The 16291-nt window shown below is 37.5% G+C and overlaps 3 protein-coding genes and 1 pseudogene across 3 annotated transcripts; all 4 read left to right on the top strand.

The window, feature by feature from the left end:
* The first annotated feature begins 1540 nt into the window (after positions 1–1540).
* Positions 1541–4763, top strand: LOC131841669 (uncharacterized). The gene is made up of 4 exons (XM_059189994.1): positions 1541–1601; positions 2242–2347; positions 3784–3992; positions 4597–4763. Exons 1-4 carry the CDS (start codon positions 1541–1543, stop codon positions 4761–4763), a joined length of 543 nt encoding a protein of 180 aa, XP_059045977.1.
* Positions 4764–10443: 5680 nt separating this feature from the next.
* LOC131841664 (uncharacterized) lies at positions 10444–12288 on the top strand (annotated as a pseudogene).
* Positions 12289–12359: 71 nt separating this feature from the next.
* LOC131841665 (uncharacterized) lies at positions 12360–13409 on the top strand. The gene has a single exon (XM_059189990.1). It carries the CDS (start codon positions 12453–12455, stop codon positions 13407–13409), a length of 957 nt encoding a protein of 318 aa, XP_059045973.1. The 5' UTR covers positions 12360–12452.
* An 86-nt stretch (positions 13410–13495) lies between these two features.
* On the top strand, positions 13496–15469 carry LOC131841666 (uncharacterized). Its single transcript, XM_059189991.1, has one exon. The coding sequence runs from the start codon at positions 13496–13498 to the stop codon at positions 15467–15469; it is 1974 nt and encodes a 657-aa protein (XP_059045974.1).
* Positions 15470–16291: the final 822 nt, after the last annotated feature.

Genomic DNA, 16291 nt, shown 5'->3' on the forward strand with positions numbered 1-16291 from the left:
ATCACTACGACTGTTTTAATCCTATTGTGTACTTAATATCTGACCCTAATAAATTTATACTACTTGGTGGTTTGTATTAGCAATTGGAAATGTAAAGTTACAATGATTAATTAAAAGCACCACATGCATGTCTCTTGCTCGTTCTTCTTGTGATGAGACAGCTGTCCGAATGGGCGGTAGATTAAAAGATTGATAACTATGATTATTCTAAAGTGCTCAAATTAAGTTTATTTGAATAAATGATTTTATACTCTATATACTTTCTATTAGAATAGAATAGAATCGAATACAATAGAATAGAAAATCATTTATTCAAATAAACTTACATTGAAACACTTTTGAATAGTCATCACATTTTTTTTAATCTACCGCTCATTCGGAAAGCTGTCTCATCACAAGTAGAACGAGAAATAAACTTGTGTGTTGCTCTTTTAAATAATTTTATTCTTACTTACAATTTAAGTTTAAGTGTGTGAATACAAACTACAGATTAGCACTATTATTTATAGATTATTATATTGTATTAGAATTTTTTGGTCACGAAAAAGCGTTACATTGGAACCTACGTTGGTAGACGATATATCGCGTTGTGGGAGAAAGAGAAGACTAATGGCGGCTAAGAGAGAACAACGGCAGTCCGTTGAAGTTTCATTTCAACTATGTGTCCCAGCACCTTTTTTTATTATGTAATTTCACTCTCTAATCCGACCCTACAACCGAAACGCATCTTATAAAACAAGCTACTTTGAAGACTGGGTGAGACTGAGTAAGTACCTCAGTCAAACTATACGTAATAAATTCTCGTATTAACGACATAGTTATGGTTCAATTAAATGTTAGTAATTGGAGAGATATAACAGTACAGGTTGTTCTAACATAATCTATACATATAAATAAAATTGGAGTGTCTGTTTGTAATATTGGAATAACTGTTTTTTTACTACTTGCATATGAATATAAATACTGTACATGCACTAAAATAACATTTTTGTCTGTCTGTCTGTTTGTTCCGGATAATCTCTGAAATGGCTGGACCGATTTTGACAGGACTTTTTTGGCAGGTAGCTGATGTAATAAGGAGTAAATTAGGCTACTTTTATTTTAGAAAAAGTCTTTTAGTTTAGAAATATAAAGTTAAATTCCACGCGAACAAAGTCGCGGGAACAGCTAGTAGAGAATAATTCAATACAACTCACACAGCGCCATCTAATCTCAAGCGAAGCAGAGCTTGTATTATGGGTAATTGACAACTGATATAAAACCATAGGACACATTTTTTTCAATATATACATATTATACATAGATAACATCCACACAATCATTCTCAAGAATACAAATTACACTAGAAGGCATTGTATGATCAGTTTATTTTTATTCGCTCTAAAAGTGAACATGCTGTGTAAGCCGATTTATGTATTCGGATAATTGCAATGAACAGATCAATTAGTGCATTGATTTTAAAGGATTTGTGTTACCAACATTTTGCTGTACATTGGTCAATAAATTTACTGTTGTGGATTATTTTAGGAGATTGTAAATAATGATTGATGGTGTTATTCTGTTTGTTTGTTCGATTATAGCTGTGTCAGGTTATGGTGATGGTAAGCGTTTATCTATTTATATATTGTCATAGTAGTCCAGTACGGGGTAAGCAGAGGTTGAGTAAGAGAATCTCTCTTTCAAAAGTATTCAATCAAAGTCAAAGTATTCAATCCTTACATTCTTCTAGCGTCTTCTCTTTCTTCTCTTATGGCGTTATCTTATCATCGTCCACTGATGCACTTAAGCAGGCGTGTGAACCATTATATAATCATCCATTACAAAAAAAAGTGGAAATGATACAGGTATCAAAACTAAATAAAAAATATAATATAACATGGAGGTCAAAAACCTTATATATATTTTTGAGTTTAGTACATTGTATTATTAATTAAATATATAATCTAGTATTATTTAATTAAATTAATTAATTGTCTCACTTCCCTGTACTTAGTAGCTTTAATTCCTCACACGGTGCAAACATTTATATTAATGAGATGATTGTTTGTGTCTGTCTTGATGTTTTCTATGTATAATATACCTACATGTAGGTATTTACAAAAAAAATCGACGTATTTGTATCAGTTATCTAGTACCTATAACACAAGCTTTATCTAGCTTAACTGTGGTCTAGATGGTGCTGTTTAAATTATCTTGAGATTAATATTATTATGCGGACTTTTAATAAATGTTTTCCTGCAGATGCCCGTGGATCTCGTATGCGTGGGGCACCGCTACCAGGAACGCTGAGTTCAGTAGGAGGCGGTGCCGAAGAATCACCACCTATATACAGGCCAGGATCACAAGCGTATGTATCAGAAATAATAATACAACTTAATAAGTGTTTCTGAAGGAAAGAAGAATTTTATATCGAACGGACGATGCGCAATTTCGAACGGCTGTACCAAACGCATATACAGTCATAGCTCACCTGATGGAAAAGGACCGAAATGGAGAGCGAACTTAATGGAAAATTGTAACTGTGGGCTACAGACATCATATCGTCACGTAATGCCTACGGTATTTTTCATGGGTTGCTATTCTTAAGGACTAAGATGTCACGCCTCTGAATTCTGTAATACGGAGGCTTGGCTTGACAGCCGTCGGTGGTCATTTAATGGTAAGTTTCATGTTGTTCATGTAGTAGATGGTTGCCAATTACCAGTTGCCATAAAAAGACATAATTTATTTATTTACTTACTTCCCTCCCAGTCATTAACTCACTCACTCACTCACTCACTGATTCACTCAGTCACCCATTCCCTTACTTACTCATTTATTTATACTTAATACATGGATTTCATTACTTATAGTTTTACTTTAATTATATTTATTTATTTTATATAACTTCAATGCACAAAATACCAAGGTACATATGGCGGACTTAACGCCTTACGGCATTTTCTACCAGTCAACCACAGGCTGTGCAGAGAAACAAACATAACATATTTCATTAGTATTTGATTTGTTTTTCTTTTATACTACTATGGTGGCAAACAAGCATACGGCCCATCTGATGGTAAATGGTTACCGTAGCCTATGGACGCCTGAAGCACCAGGGGTGTCACGTGCGCGTTGTCGACCCTTAAGAAACCTTAATATACCCTTCTTGAAAAACCCCATGCCGTAGTCTCGTGAGAAAACTTGGCAGGAAGTTCATTCCACAATCTAAGTGTACGCGGGAGGAAGCTCCTCTGAAACCGCACTGTTCGAGACCACTTAGGTTCCAGCGTGTGGGAATGAATTCCCTGTCGATGGCAAGCGTTGCGATGGTAAAAGGTGGCCGTAGGCATCGTGTCGAACAATTCCTCAGAACACAGTCCGTTGTATAATCTGTAGAACACACAAAGCGAAGCGAAGTCTCCCCTCAAACTAAGTGGCTCGATACCGTCAGAGACATTGGGATCATCGACAATTCTCATAGCACGTCTCTGAACCGAGTCAAAACGACCGAGCTGGTATCCAGGTGCTCCTGCCCAAAGATGTCAAACAAGAATACGGCGTGTCTGATGGTCAACGTGTGTGTCTGATACTGTACTACCCTTAAGAAACCACATATGCTGTCTCGCGTCTGGTGGTCCTACTAAAAATCAGCGCTGTGGTATAACTTAGTTATACTACAGTATAATTACCGAGTGGGAGTCATATTCAGTGTTACCAGTATGTTATAGCTTGTAATTATGATTGTTATGCCGAATACTGATGGAATATTGAACAAGTCTTTGTTATTATATATCATCACAGGTATGTAGTCTCTCAATTCGTGAAGCCGAAGCCACCTCATCAGTACTGGGAAGAGGAGACATCCCTAACTCTCATCCCTGAGAACAAGAACTGTTTACTGTGTGAGGCACAGGATTCTGGGGCGTGCAAGGCCATGCCGTCCTGTGTGTATTGTGAGCCGACGGTGACAGCACTGTGCGAACGAAGTACACCCTGCCTTAGATGTACAGGTAATAGATAGACAGACATATCATAACACAATTTAAAATATATATACCTATACTAATAATATACTACCTGATTTAGTAAACGTTATTTTGCCACATTTATTTTACACTTATATACTTACAAAATCTGCTTATAGGTATGTAGTGTACAAATATTTAAGTATCAATTAACTATATACTATCTTACTCCGCAAACGTTGTTTTGCCATATAAATAAAGATCGCTATAAATAAATAAAGGTTGGTGATAGAAGGGTGAAAATATAGGGTTGTATGTAATTGCGTGTTGCTCTTTTAAATATTTAGTAGTAATTTTACATTTTTAAGTTGAAATGTGTGAATACAAACTACCAACTAGCACTTAAAAATATTAAATACACAAACAACTGGTTAAGTAACTAAATAAGTTTAAATCGGTCACAGTGATTAGAGCAGACCAGTCTCTACAAGCAGCACTCGTCCACGAGTATGACGAATAATATACATAAGACAACGAACATTGGTTGTATTGGTCTGGGTGCTTACTGAATGTTAAATTAATAGAGCAGACCAGCCCTTACAAGTAGCACTCGTTCTCGAGTATGATGGATGATCCAACTTTGTTACAGTCATAAAAAACCCATTCTTCAAGTGCATCCCAGGAGAGAAGTACATGGATGAATGTGACTCCTGCCGATGTACAGACGGACATGGGGGATGGTGCACGAATCAATTCTGCGAGTTCAGATCTCTCCATCTGTATGCGCTGAAGTTATCGGATGGAGAGTTCTATTGAAAATGCAACTATATCCTATAGATATTAAAGTATATAATTGTAATGTAACTAATTTTATTGATGATATTGATACCTATTAAAGGTTTAGTGTTAGTGGTGGTGTGCTCGAATGGCAATCTGTTCAAGACTTTTCTCAAGCAAAATTGTCAAATAATCCGTTTACCGAGCGGCAGCCAAAAAAACGAGATTTTAACCTTCTTTTATTTTCTCTATGTAGGTACTATTCTCGTTGAGTGTTTAAACTAAACAGAGGTGAACACAATTTTGTCCCCCTCCGATTGATCCCCCGTCCAATTCAAACGGGTATCGAAATTACGACGGCCTGAGCCGAGGTTCGAACCCCTAGTGGTGCCCTCAGACTAAAGTCGTATCCGTCAGGCAGGAGTTGGCCTTCAGCCGCTCCATAAGTCCTTCCGCGGGTTTGGAGTGCCATCTGCACTTGCCCCTAACGTCCGGTGAAGCTGTAAAGGCCAGCTACGGCCAACAGCATTAGACTAGTCCGAAAAAAAAAAACTTGTGGTACAAAAAAATAAACAAGATGTTATGAAACTTCTAGAATATACATTTTGTATCATAATTCGAATTATATTTAATTTCTATTATTCATACCTTTAATTATAGAGGCACAAATCAGATTAATTAATTATAAAAATATAGGTGTTGTTATCGTAAAAACTAGATGGCGTTGTAGTCATAAATTTGTTATAGCGGGGCACGTAAAAAATCATACGTTTGAATAAAAATATTTGAATGCGTATGGTTATTCGTATTGATATGGATATTTTCTATGTATATTATTTAAGTATTTACAAAATAAAAATGTATATAGATATATATTTTTATAATTTGTTTAATACATAACAAGCTGTGTTTACCTTGAACTAGATGGCGCTGTGTGAATTTTACAAAGTTACTATTATATTACTATTATTCGAGCACATCAACGCTAATATATGTATTTATTTGTTGTATCAAAAACATTATACATTTCTTCTATAATAAATAAACTAGTGAGAATCCGGAACGAACTTAGACGTTTCGGAGATAAATATATTCATATTTTAGTAAGCCCTTTAAAAGAGACGCAGCTGTAATTCTATAATTCTAAATTCAACAAACAAATTAACAGGTAAGTATATCGATTATTGTGACTGAATCACAGGCACCGCCGGAACTGCGCCTCGATAATGTGACAAAGTGACAAGGCCGTGTTAATTGATACAAATATTTACCAATGGATCACTCAATCGTGTATCCTTGTTTAAATAATTCACTCGTAACCTCTATTTCGTTACCAATAAGGATTATATTCATAGTTGATTTTAATGCAGTTTCCAAAACTTTGTGGGTGGCCAATGAAAGGATTATAACTTACGGCTACCGTGTGACATTTTTTTTAATTTTTAAAAATAGAATTCGTTAAGGAATGCTAAGGATTAGGTTCGTAATTATCATTGACTCTTTTGTTAAAGAACAACAGGTAAATGATATTGTTTTGAAATAAGAATAGGGTAGTTCTTTTGTTTGAAAATATCAACTGACTACTTACTTAGAAGTGGTATTTTGGGTGTTCATTCAAGTAACAGCTTTATAAGTACTTATCGTATGACTATTAACAAAAAACATTAGTCGAAATTAGACCATAATTAATTTAAATAATAAGTTTCAATATTATTAAGGTTCTATTGTCATAGACTATACTTCTATGAGTGTGTGTCAAATATATGGTAGAGAAAGTACCTAATCTATTTTTTTAATTAATAATTTAAAAAAATATTAGCATTCTGCACTCCTCTATTATATACCATTTTATTATAATTATTATTATAAACCATTTCGAAATTTCATATTTCTCCTTCCGCGCAATTTTCGTTATTTTTCTATAAATATGAAGTGTTTGTTGGTAATTTAAAATTAACAACTTTCAACTAAATACATCCGAGTATTTTATATACAGAACTTACATAAAAATATAATTAATAAAAAAATCAGTCTATCTATTTGTTCTTGTTAATCTCTGGAACGGGAAACCGATTTTAACGAGAGTTTCACTCGCAGATAGCAAATGGAGTAAATTATGCTACTTTTATTTTTTAAATTTTATTTATTTTAGTAAAAAAAGAAGTTAATTTTCACGCAGACGAAATCGCAGATAACAGCTAGTATTTTCTTAAAATCAGTTCTTCATTAGAGTATTGAAATAATTTCATACTTGTATCATACAATACATACAATTTCATACATGTATGTGACCAAAATCTAAATAAAATCATATGTAATAGAAAACATACTTACCTATATTAATTTCCGTTTAAGGACCAACAAAAAAGCAGATCAATTTCATTTGTAAGACTTACACCGCCGAAATGACAAATGTGGTTTATATTACACACGGCACAATGCATTGAATAGGTTTTTTTTGTGACGACCACAATTATCGGCGGAAGTGTAAAATTTTGTGACAATGTGACAATATGAAACAGTTTAGGCAAAGTACCCGACGATTTGTAACAACCGCCTTTCTTTGAGACGAACACGGAATTAAATATGTTTGTCTGGATACGCCATTTTTTTTTAATTAATTTTGTAATGGATAAACATGGATTTGCCATCGGCGTTAACGGTGTGCTGTCAGATCTTCAGTGGAAGAAGATAGAATGAGTACGTGACGATGGGATACATAATCATATAGTCATATACTTGCAAGTAGGTCTTGGTATACCTAATGCTAGCAATCTACGTACTACAACATTGAACCTTATCCCTATTTTTAACAATCTTTTTTCTTTGTCCCTTCTGCCGTATGTCGTTTTAACTCTATTAGCATTATCGTACATGACATAGATAATATTTTAAAGAGCAATGGCGGATAAGTCTCCGGAAAATTTCCCTGTGTTGGGATACGCCCCAAGAGAGGGGTTATTTCCAGGCTACCTTTGAGTGACTGAGAGCAATTGTGCAGTACCTATATAGTAATTATGATATATTTTTAACTAGCTATTCGCCCCAGCTTCGCCTCGGTGTACATAAACCTTCCTCTCAAATCACTCTATATACTAAAAAAACCGCTTCAAAATCCGTTGCGTAGTTTTAAAGATTTAAGCATACATACGGACGGACAGACAGTACCAGCGACTTTGTTTTATACTATGTAATGATGATGATATAATAACTGAAATCTTACTAATATTATAAATGTGAAAGTTTGCGAGTATGGATGGATGTTGATTACTCTTTTACACAAAAAACTACTGAACGGATTTTCATGAAACTTTACAGTAATATAACTTACGCGGGTCAGCTAGTACAAAATAAGTTTATTACCAAGTACGCTCTTGTCCATTCCAGCAAACATATAAATAATAAAGAAACCATTATAGAAATGGATTCTATTCAATAAAATCCTAACACATAAGACCGCCCGCTGCGTTGTTGTACATACAAAACATGTAATCCAGTTCTTTTTAATATGAATATGAAATGGTGCCTGACTGGCCTACCGGCATCCCCTGACGGGGCTCCAGTGGAGGATGATAAGATGAAAATGAGGTCAGCTCATCGTGACAGATTCGCCAGGAATTTATCATGCTACTTTCCGGGGATGATCGCTAGGAGGTCAATTTAATATGGAGTCAGATCATTTAGTACATTGTGACAAATTCACCAAGAATTTATCACAATGGTTTCCAGGGGGAACCGCGGAAGTCAAACTGACATGGTATATTGCTAGGAATGGGGTCAACAGTCCACATCACTAACAATCCATTTCGCCCCACCGTGGTAGATTACCATAGGGATTATGGTGACCATAAACTCTATGTTTCATTATTTTCTACGTATGTATGTTAGTCCTTAAGGTATATATAATATGGGCCAATATTGCTTTATAATAATATTAAGTTGCCTTAAATAAATAAATAAAGTGAAGTAAAGAAGAAATAAAATCGGTCAATTGATTCTTCAATTCAACCATAAAAAGGCTGTCATTAGAATTGATACTCCAATTGAAGTTTCAATTCAACAATCATCAAAATGTCACATTGTGATTTGATAGAGCCTTCAATATATTGCATTCTGATGCATTCAAAGATTGCCACGAATAACCCAGAAACCGCATTCACGGAGCGTTGAAGTGTTGTTAAGAATTGTTTTTATCGTAGTTGGGTTCCGTCCATTATATATTAAATACTAACTGTGCCCGCGGTTTCATCCGCATAAAATTTATAGCCTATATGTTATTCTGATGTATAAGCTATATTACTGTTAAGTTTCATCAAAATCCGTACAGTAGTTTTTGCGTGAAAGAGTAACAAACATCAATACTCACAAACTTTCGCGTTTAAAATAATAAGATTTTCCTGCACATGTCAAAAATCTTTTTCGCTTATACAGCAAAATATCTTTCTCTCTCTCTCAGTCATTCATTTTCCATTTCATTTCGGGTCGGTTCTCCTAGTCCTTCTTCGCCAGGCACATCTGTCCTAGGTCGGTAGGTTCTGTTCTCTTTGGGTCGGTATTGATAAACGGACTGTCAAATTATTGCGGGTCTTCCTCGACTCTTTGGGCCGGTGTTAAGGTTCAGTATATACAGTAAAATATGTAATAATACCGACCGTACCGACTTTGTGTATGTGTAAGACAAGTTTTTTAGTCAGGAATGTCAAGTATTTTTGTATTAATATTTTTTCCGTGTAGTCCAGTTCAGTTCATACGGATTCAATTGAAATGAACTAGCAAGTAACTCAACTTATTACATAACAATTGTAAGCGACGCGTTCTGTGCCTTAAAAAACAAAATAATTAAAATGATGTTTGTCTATGTTATTGTCTCTGCGTGCGGTGTCGTAGTCGTTTTCAAAAAAACTTATAACCGGCGCAACAGACGCCACGCAGTCTGCACCTAGATGCGATCGACACCGCACGTCATATCTCTAATTAACATTATAAAATTTATGTGTCGAAAATAAATCCAATTGTCTTAAAAGTCTTCGTTTGCCATCACCGTGACCTACCATATTTTATACCATACATTTGGTCATTCGGCCGGATTTATGTACCGCACACCACCAGCGCACAAAATGGTAGGCACCCGAAGTACTGCACGCAATAAGGACTGCATGCAGACGGAGCAGCATCCTGGTTCTGAACAGTATCAAGATACGCCACGGCCGAGTAATATGAAGCCTACAGAAGAGAAGACGGTGACCGTTATGAGCACAAATTCAAAAGCGGGTACTTGTAAAGAAGAATGCCAACCGTCGACGCCCGTTACAACGAAGCGTGCAAAGTCCACGAAGTCTTCGTATTCATCTGTACTGGCACGTAAAAAGCAGTTAGAACTCGATGCTGCACAGAAGAAAGCTAAAATTCAAATGGAATTAATTGACAAACAATTGGAAGCAGACCTAGCTGATTTAGAAGCAGAATACAGTCCAGACCTAGAGGATAATCGCACCAACATTAATAGTAATGTGGAGAGGTGGGTCGAACACAGCCAGCAAGAATTGGAAAACACACAGTTTGCCCACGATCATGGTTTTCAACAGGGTGACACGTGTCCGCCAGCAATAGATTCTGGCACTAATGGTACTACAGTTCAGATGCTAGCAAGCGCTCTAAAGAACATGGCCGCCGCCTCTGCGAATAGCAACTCGAATGCTAAATTATTGTCTCGATTGAGCACGCCGAAGGATTTGCCATACTACTCAGGGGACCCCATGGAATGGCTGCAATTTAAACAGGCCTATGAAGAATCGACTGAAGTCTGCAACTTCAATCCGAAGGAAAATTTATGGCGTTTACGGAAATGTCTACGTGGAGCCGCAAAGGAAGCGGTATCAGCTTTACTCATCAGCGCCGTAACTCCTGATAAATTAATGGCGACACTGGAACTAAGGTTCGGTAATCCAGATATAATTATATCACGCTTGATACAAGAATTAAAAAAGTTACATCCAGTGTCACAAGAATATCAAAAGGACATAGTGTACTTTGCTGTGAAAGTGCAGAATTTCGTGGAAGCAACACGAGCCGTCGGCCGCCAGGAATATTTACAAGGTATAGATGCATTTACATTATTATTATCTAAGATGCCAACTGTTCTTGTATCTAAGTGGTCAGATTATAGTTACACACTGTTACTAGAAAGAATGTAATCTAGATTAGAATTATTATCCGAATTTCTAACTCAAGAAGCAGTAAAAATTTCCACAACATCTAACTTATGCTTAATAAATGCACGCAGCGATAAATATAAAAATTATGATAATAATATAAGTAGCAGATCACATTCTGTTTTAGTACTGAATGATAAGTGTCAATACTGTCGTGTTTCAAGACACGATTTAACAAAATGTACGCAGTTTAAAAAAGCGCTAAGAAAAGATAGATGGCGATACATTAAGCGTAACAATCTTTGTTACAAGTGTTTACTGTCAAGTCATGAGCGCGAAACATGTCCGGCGCCCGCCTGCGATAAAGATGGCTGCGGCGGAGCGCACCACCGGCTTCTGCACTACCCCGTACCCACCGGGTGCAGGACTAGCAACGTCACCGCCGAACAAGTGAACGAATGTCCACCCGTGAGTGAAACTGTGACCCATATTAACGTAAATAATCAACAAGTGTTATTAAAAGTAGTGCCGGTAAAAATTCGTGGACCATACGGTGTTATTAATACCACCGCCTTACTTGATGACGGTTCAACTGTGTCGCTCATAGCTACCGATCTCGCTAACCGCGCGGGACTGAGCGGCCCCAGCGACACATTACGTATGTGTGGTGCATGGAATAATTCTGTAAATTTATGTAACACTATTTTGTTGTAACCTTTGATATTTTCTCTGTAAATTCATATGATAATAATGATGTGTATACTGTAAAAGCTCGTACCATAAATAATTTAGATTTGCCTATACAAGATTTATCTACTGTTAATTACAACTTGTATAAAAATTTGCGTAAAATTAAAAATGAATTGTGTATAAAAAAATTGAAACCTGAAATACTATTAGGGCAGGATAATTATCATTTGTTAATTCCTTTGCAAACTAGTTTAGGTAATAAGAATGAACCCGTCGCTACACGCACTCCCTTAGGTTGGTGTATACATGGTTGTTTAGGTATACCGGAACATAAACAATCGTCCCACTCGACCCTCCTTATCTCTGAGTTACACAGCTTACCAGTCGACGAGAGCGAGCGCATGTTACGAGACATCCATGACGAGGTGCGACGGTCATTCACCATCGAGTCCATGGGAGTGTCAGGTAAGCCACGGGAGAATGCTGATGATATCCGTGCCCTGACAGTGATGGAGCAAACTGCTACACTCATCAACGGCAGGTGGGAGGTTGGGCTACCATGGAAAGATGAAAGCTGCAGGATGCCAAATAGCTTCCCTAACGCTGTACGCAGATTAAAAGGTATAGAAAAGAAAATTATGTTAAATACGGAATATGGTAACAGGTATGTCGAACGTGTTAATCATTTATTACAAAATGATTATGCCAGAGAGTTGGAAGATTGCAGTGTCTCGCCACGGACATGGTACTTACCACATTTTGGGGTAGACAACCCAAATAAAAAAAACTACGTCTGGTCTTCGATGCCGCAGCTAGCACAAATGGTTTGTCATTAAATGACTATCTACTGAAGGGGCCGGACCTACTTACATCTCTGTTCGGCATTATGGTAAGATTTAGGGAGAACAGAGTAGCGGTGACCGGCGATATAAAAGATATGTTTTTAAGGATAAAGGTAAGAGAAGAAGACCAGAACGCACTCAGATTTCTGTGGAGAAGCAGTCCTGCAGAACATGAAAAAACGTACGTGATGACGTCATTAATATTTGGCGCGAAATGTTCACCGTTCATAGCTCAATTTATTAAGAATAAAAACGCACTAAGGTATGAGTCATCGATGCCAAACGCCGTAGCAGCGATATGTAATCAACATTATATGGATGACTACATAGACAGTTTGCCAGACGAGGCCGCCGCCATAACAATGGTACGTAATATTAGTAAAATTCACAAATCAGGTGGTTTTCATATTTGTAATTGGACTAGCAACAGTCCAGCCGTATTGGATAGTATTCCAAAGGAGTCCTTAGGTACTACGGCCGTAAAGTTCAAAATAGATCAAGAATGCGAAGGTGAACGTACGCTCGGATTGATATGGTACCCGCGCGAAGACGAGTTGGGGTTCGATGTGTCTCTCAAGCGCATACCACATGACATAATTAATGGTAAGAATAGACCAACAAAAAGAGTTATGCTCAGAGTCATAATGTCAATATTCGATGTATTTGGATTCTTATCGCCATTTTCTATACAAGGTAAAATAATGTTGCAAGATACCTGGCGCGCTGGAATCAGCTGGGACGACTTAGTAACAGATGACATACATAAAAAATGGTGTCAGTGGGTCAATGTACTAACGAGTGAAATAAAAAATATCCGTCTGCCGAGGTGGTATCAAGCAGCGACGAGTGGGAGCGAGTCAGCGATAAAACGTAGCACATCAGTTCAGGTAAACATAACCTCTCTCACCTCTCTTACATCTACAAGCGTAACCGAACGGGCTATCGGCTACGAAACTGGCGTAGCTAATAGCTGCGCTACGACATCCGCTGCAATGACGTAGTGACAGGCGCTACGAAACAGGTTTTGGCTGGAAGTGAATATAGTAATTTAGAGTTACACTTGTGTTGCGATGCGTCGACTAAAGCAATGTGCGCAGTCGCATACTGGCGATGGTACGTAAATAAAGATATATGTATGTCATTCATAGCTAGCAAGTGCCGTGTCGCGCCCGTGAGTCATACTACCGTGCCGCGTTTGGAATTGCAAGCTGCTTTATTGGCTGCGAGGTTGGCAGATACAATAATCAGAGAACACAAAATAAATCCAGTAAGGCGTTATTTTTGGTGCGACTCTAGTACCGTGCTACACTGGATATGTAATAATACACGTAGCTATAAAACGTACATAGCAAACCGGCTGGGTGAAATAGACGAGCTAAGCCGCCCTGAGGAGTGGCGGTATGTACCTACAAAATTAAATGTTGCTGATCTCGCTACGAGAGAAAATTACGACGATTCTCTTTTTAAAAATGAATGGTTTAGAGGTCCGTCATTCTTATACAGCGATGAGTCATCGTGGCCGGTGAATATAATCGATAAGATAAATGAAATGAGTTTAGAACGAGTAATGATAATACAACATGAAGATTGTAACTTACCTGTACCTGACCCAGGAAGATTTTCATGCTGGTTACGACTGGTGAGGGCTACGGCATGTATTCTAAAATTTATATACAAGTGTAGAAAGCAGATTGAGACTGTTTGCACAGTCATGAAGAGGGCTGAGCGATTGCTGCTAAAATATACACAAGAACAGTCATTCGGTGATGAAATAGCTGCAATTAAAAATGGTAACTGTTTGTCAAAAGGTAGTAAGTTACTTACGTTATCTCCATTTCTGGATGAGTACGGGATTCTCCGTGTCGGCGGCCGCATAGATGCTGCACCGGATGTTGAACCTGAAATGAAGAGACCTATCATCTTGGACGGGCGTAGTCAGGTATCTCAATTAATTGTTAGATACAACCATGTGAAGACAGCCCACGGGAACCAGGAAACCGTTGTAAACAACCTGAAACAGAAATATTGGATTATTAGAATACGTCCAACCGTAAAACATGTAGCATATAAATGTATGTTTTGTAGAATAAAAAGAGCAAAACCACAGGTACCGAGAATGGGAGAGCTGCCTGAAGCACGACTGGCTCATCATCAGCGTCCTTTCACACACTGTGGTCTGGATTTGTTTGGACCCATGGAGGTCACTGTGGGGAGACATAGAGAGAAAAGGTATGGAGTTTTATTTACTTGTTTGACCGTCCGTGGAATCCACTTAGAACTGGTATCATCACTTACCTCTGACTCCCTCATTATGGCTCTTCGTCGAATGGCAGCAAGACGGGGTTGGCCTCGTATGCTGTACTCTGATAATGGTACAAACTTGAGAGGCGCTGATGCTGAGCTGAAGAAGTCTATAAATGAGGTAGATTTTGATAGGCTAACAAATGAAGCAGCTAATAATGGAGTGGAATGGACCTTCATCCTGCCTGCCAGTCCCCACTGGGGTGGGGCATGGGAGCGACTTATTAGGAGTGTAAAGACTTCACTTAGGGTAATTTTAAAAGAACGTGCACCACGTGAAGAAGTACTCAACACGCTCCTGACGGAAGTTGAGAATATTGTCAACAGTCGACCCTTGTCACATGTATCGGTAGAAGTAGGTAGTAGTGAGTCTCTAACTCCTAATCATTTTATGTTGGGTTCGTCATCAAATTTGCCAACTGTTGGTGTATTTAATGACTCTGATTTGTACCTACGTAAACAGTGGCGTAAGGCGCAGAGGCTCGCTGACATGTTTTGGAAGCGGTGGGTCAGAGAAGTGCTTCCTGACCTAATACCTAGGCGTAAATGGCAGTACGACCAGACACCGATACAGGTAGGTGATTTTGTACTTATTGTCGATCCTGATGCACCTCGTAATTTCTGGCTGAAAGCTGTGGTTCAGCAGGTGTTTCCAGGAAGGGATGGTCGTGTTTGGGTCGTAGAATTGAAAACTAAGACTGGCATTTTGAAACGGCCGGTGACGCGTGTCGTTCGTATTTCGATGGATAATGAGTGCTGAGCCAGGCTCAACACTGGGGTGGGGTGTGTAAGCGACGCGTTCTGTGCCTTAAAAAACAAAATAATTAAAATGATGTTTGTCTATGTTATTGTCTCTGCGTGCGGTGTCGTAGTCGTTTTCAAAAAAACTTATAACCGGCGCAACAGACGCCACGCAGTCTGCACCTAGATGCGATCGACACCGCACGTCATATCTCTAATTAACATTATAAAATTTATGTGTCGAAAATAAATCCAATTGTCTTAAAAGTCTTCGTTTGCCATCACCGTGACCTACCATATTTTATACCATACAACAATATTCTTTTATCTTAAAGCCAGTTTATTTACTTTATATAGGTACAAAATCTGGTTATATGTAAGTAAGTATAAAAACTAACATCTTACTTTGTTTACCAGTTTCAGTGTACAAGGAATCCCAATAAACACAATTATACGATACTTACATGTATATGTAACACCCGCTGTTCATTCAAGAATGGTATAACAATTTAAATGGTCACAATTCATATAAACCATCACAATAGTGCTATTGACAATGTAATAACGTCATTATAGTGTTGAGTTACTCGACCATTTTACGTTGCATTTTTTTAATAAGGCTGTGGTCTGACGGAGAGCGTGTAGCAAAGACAAAGGTAATGGGAATAGATGGCACAGTCCAGCACTAATAATAATAATAATTAATTTAAATCAAATCAAAAATTATTTATTCATGTAGGATATTTTAGCCGCTTATGACCGTTATTTTTTTGTATTAATCTATTAATAGTAATAATATAGACAGCAGCAATAATAATAAAGAAATTTATTCAGCATTACA

Source organism: Achroia grisella, unplaced genomic scaffold (genome assembly GCF_030625045.1).
Source record: "Achroia grisella isolate CSIRO2021 unplaced genomic scaffold, CSIRO_AGI_Agris_v1 utg1867, whole genome shotgun sequence".
Classification (NCBI taxonomy): Eukaryota; Metazoa; Arthropoda; class Insecta; order Lepidoptera; family Pyralidae; genus Achroia; species Achroia grisella.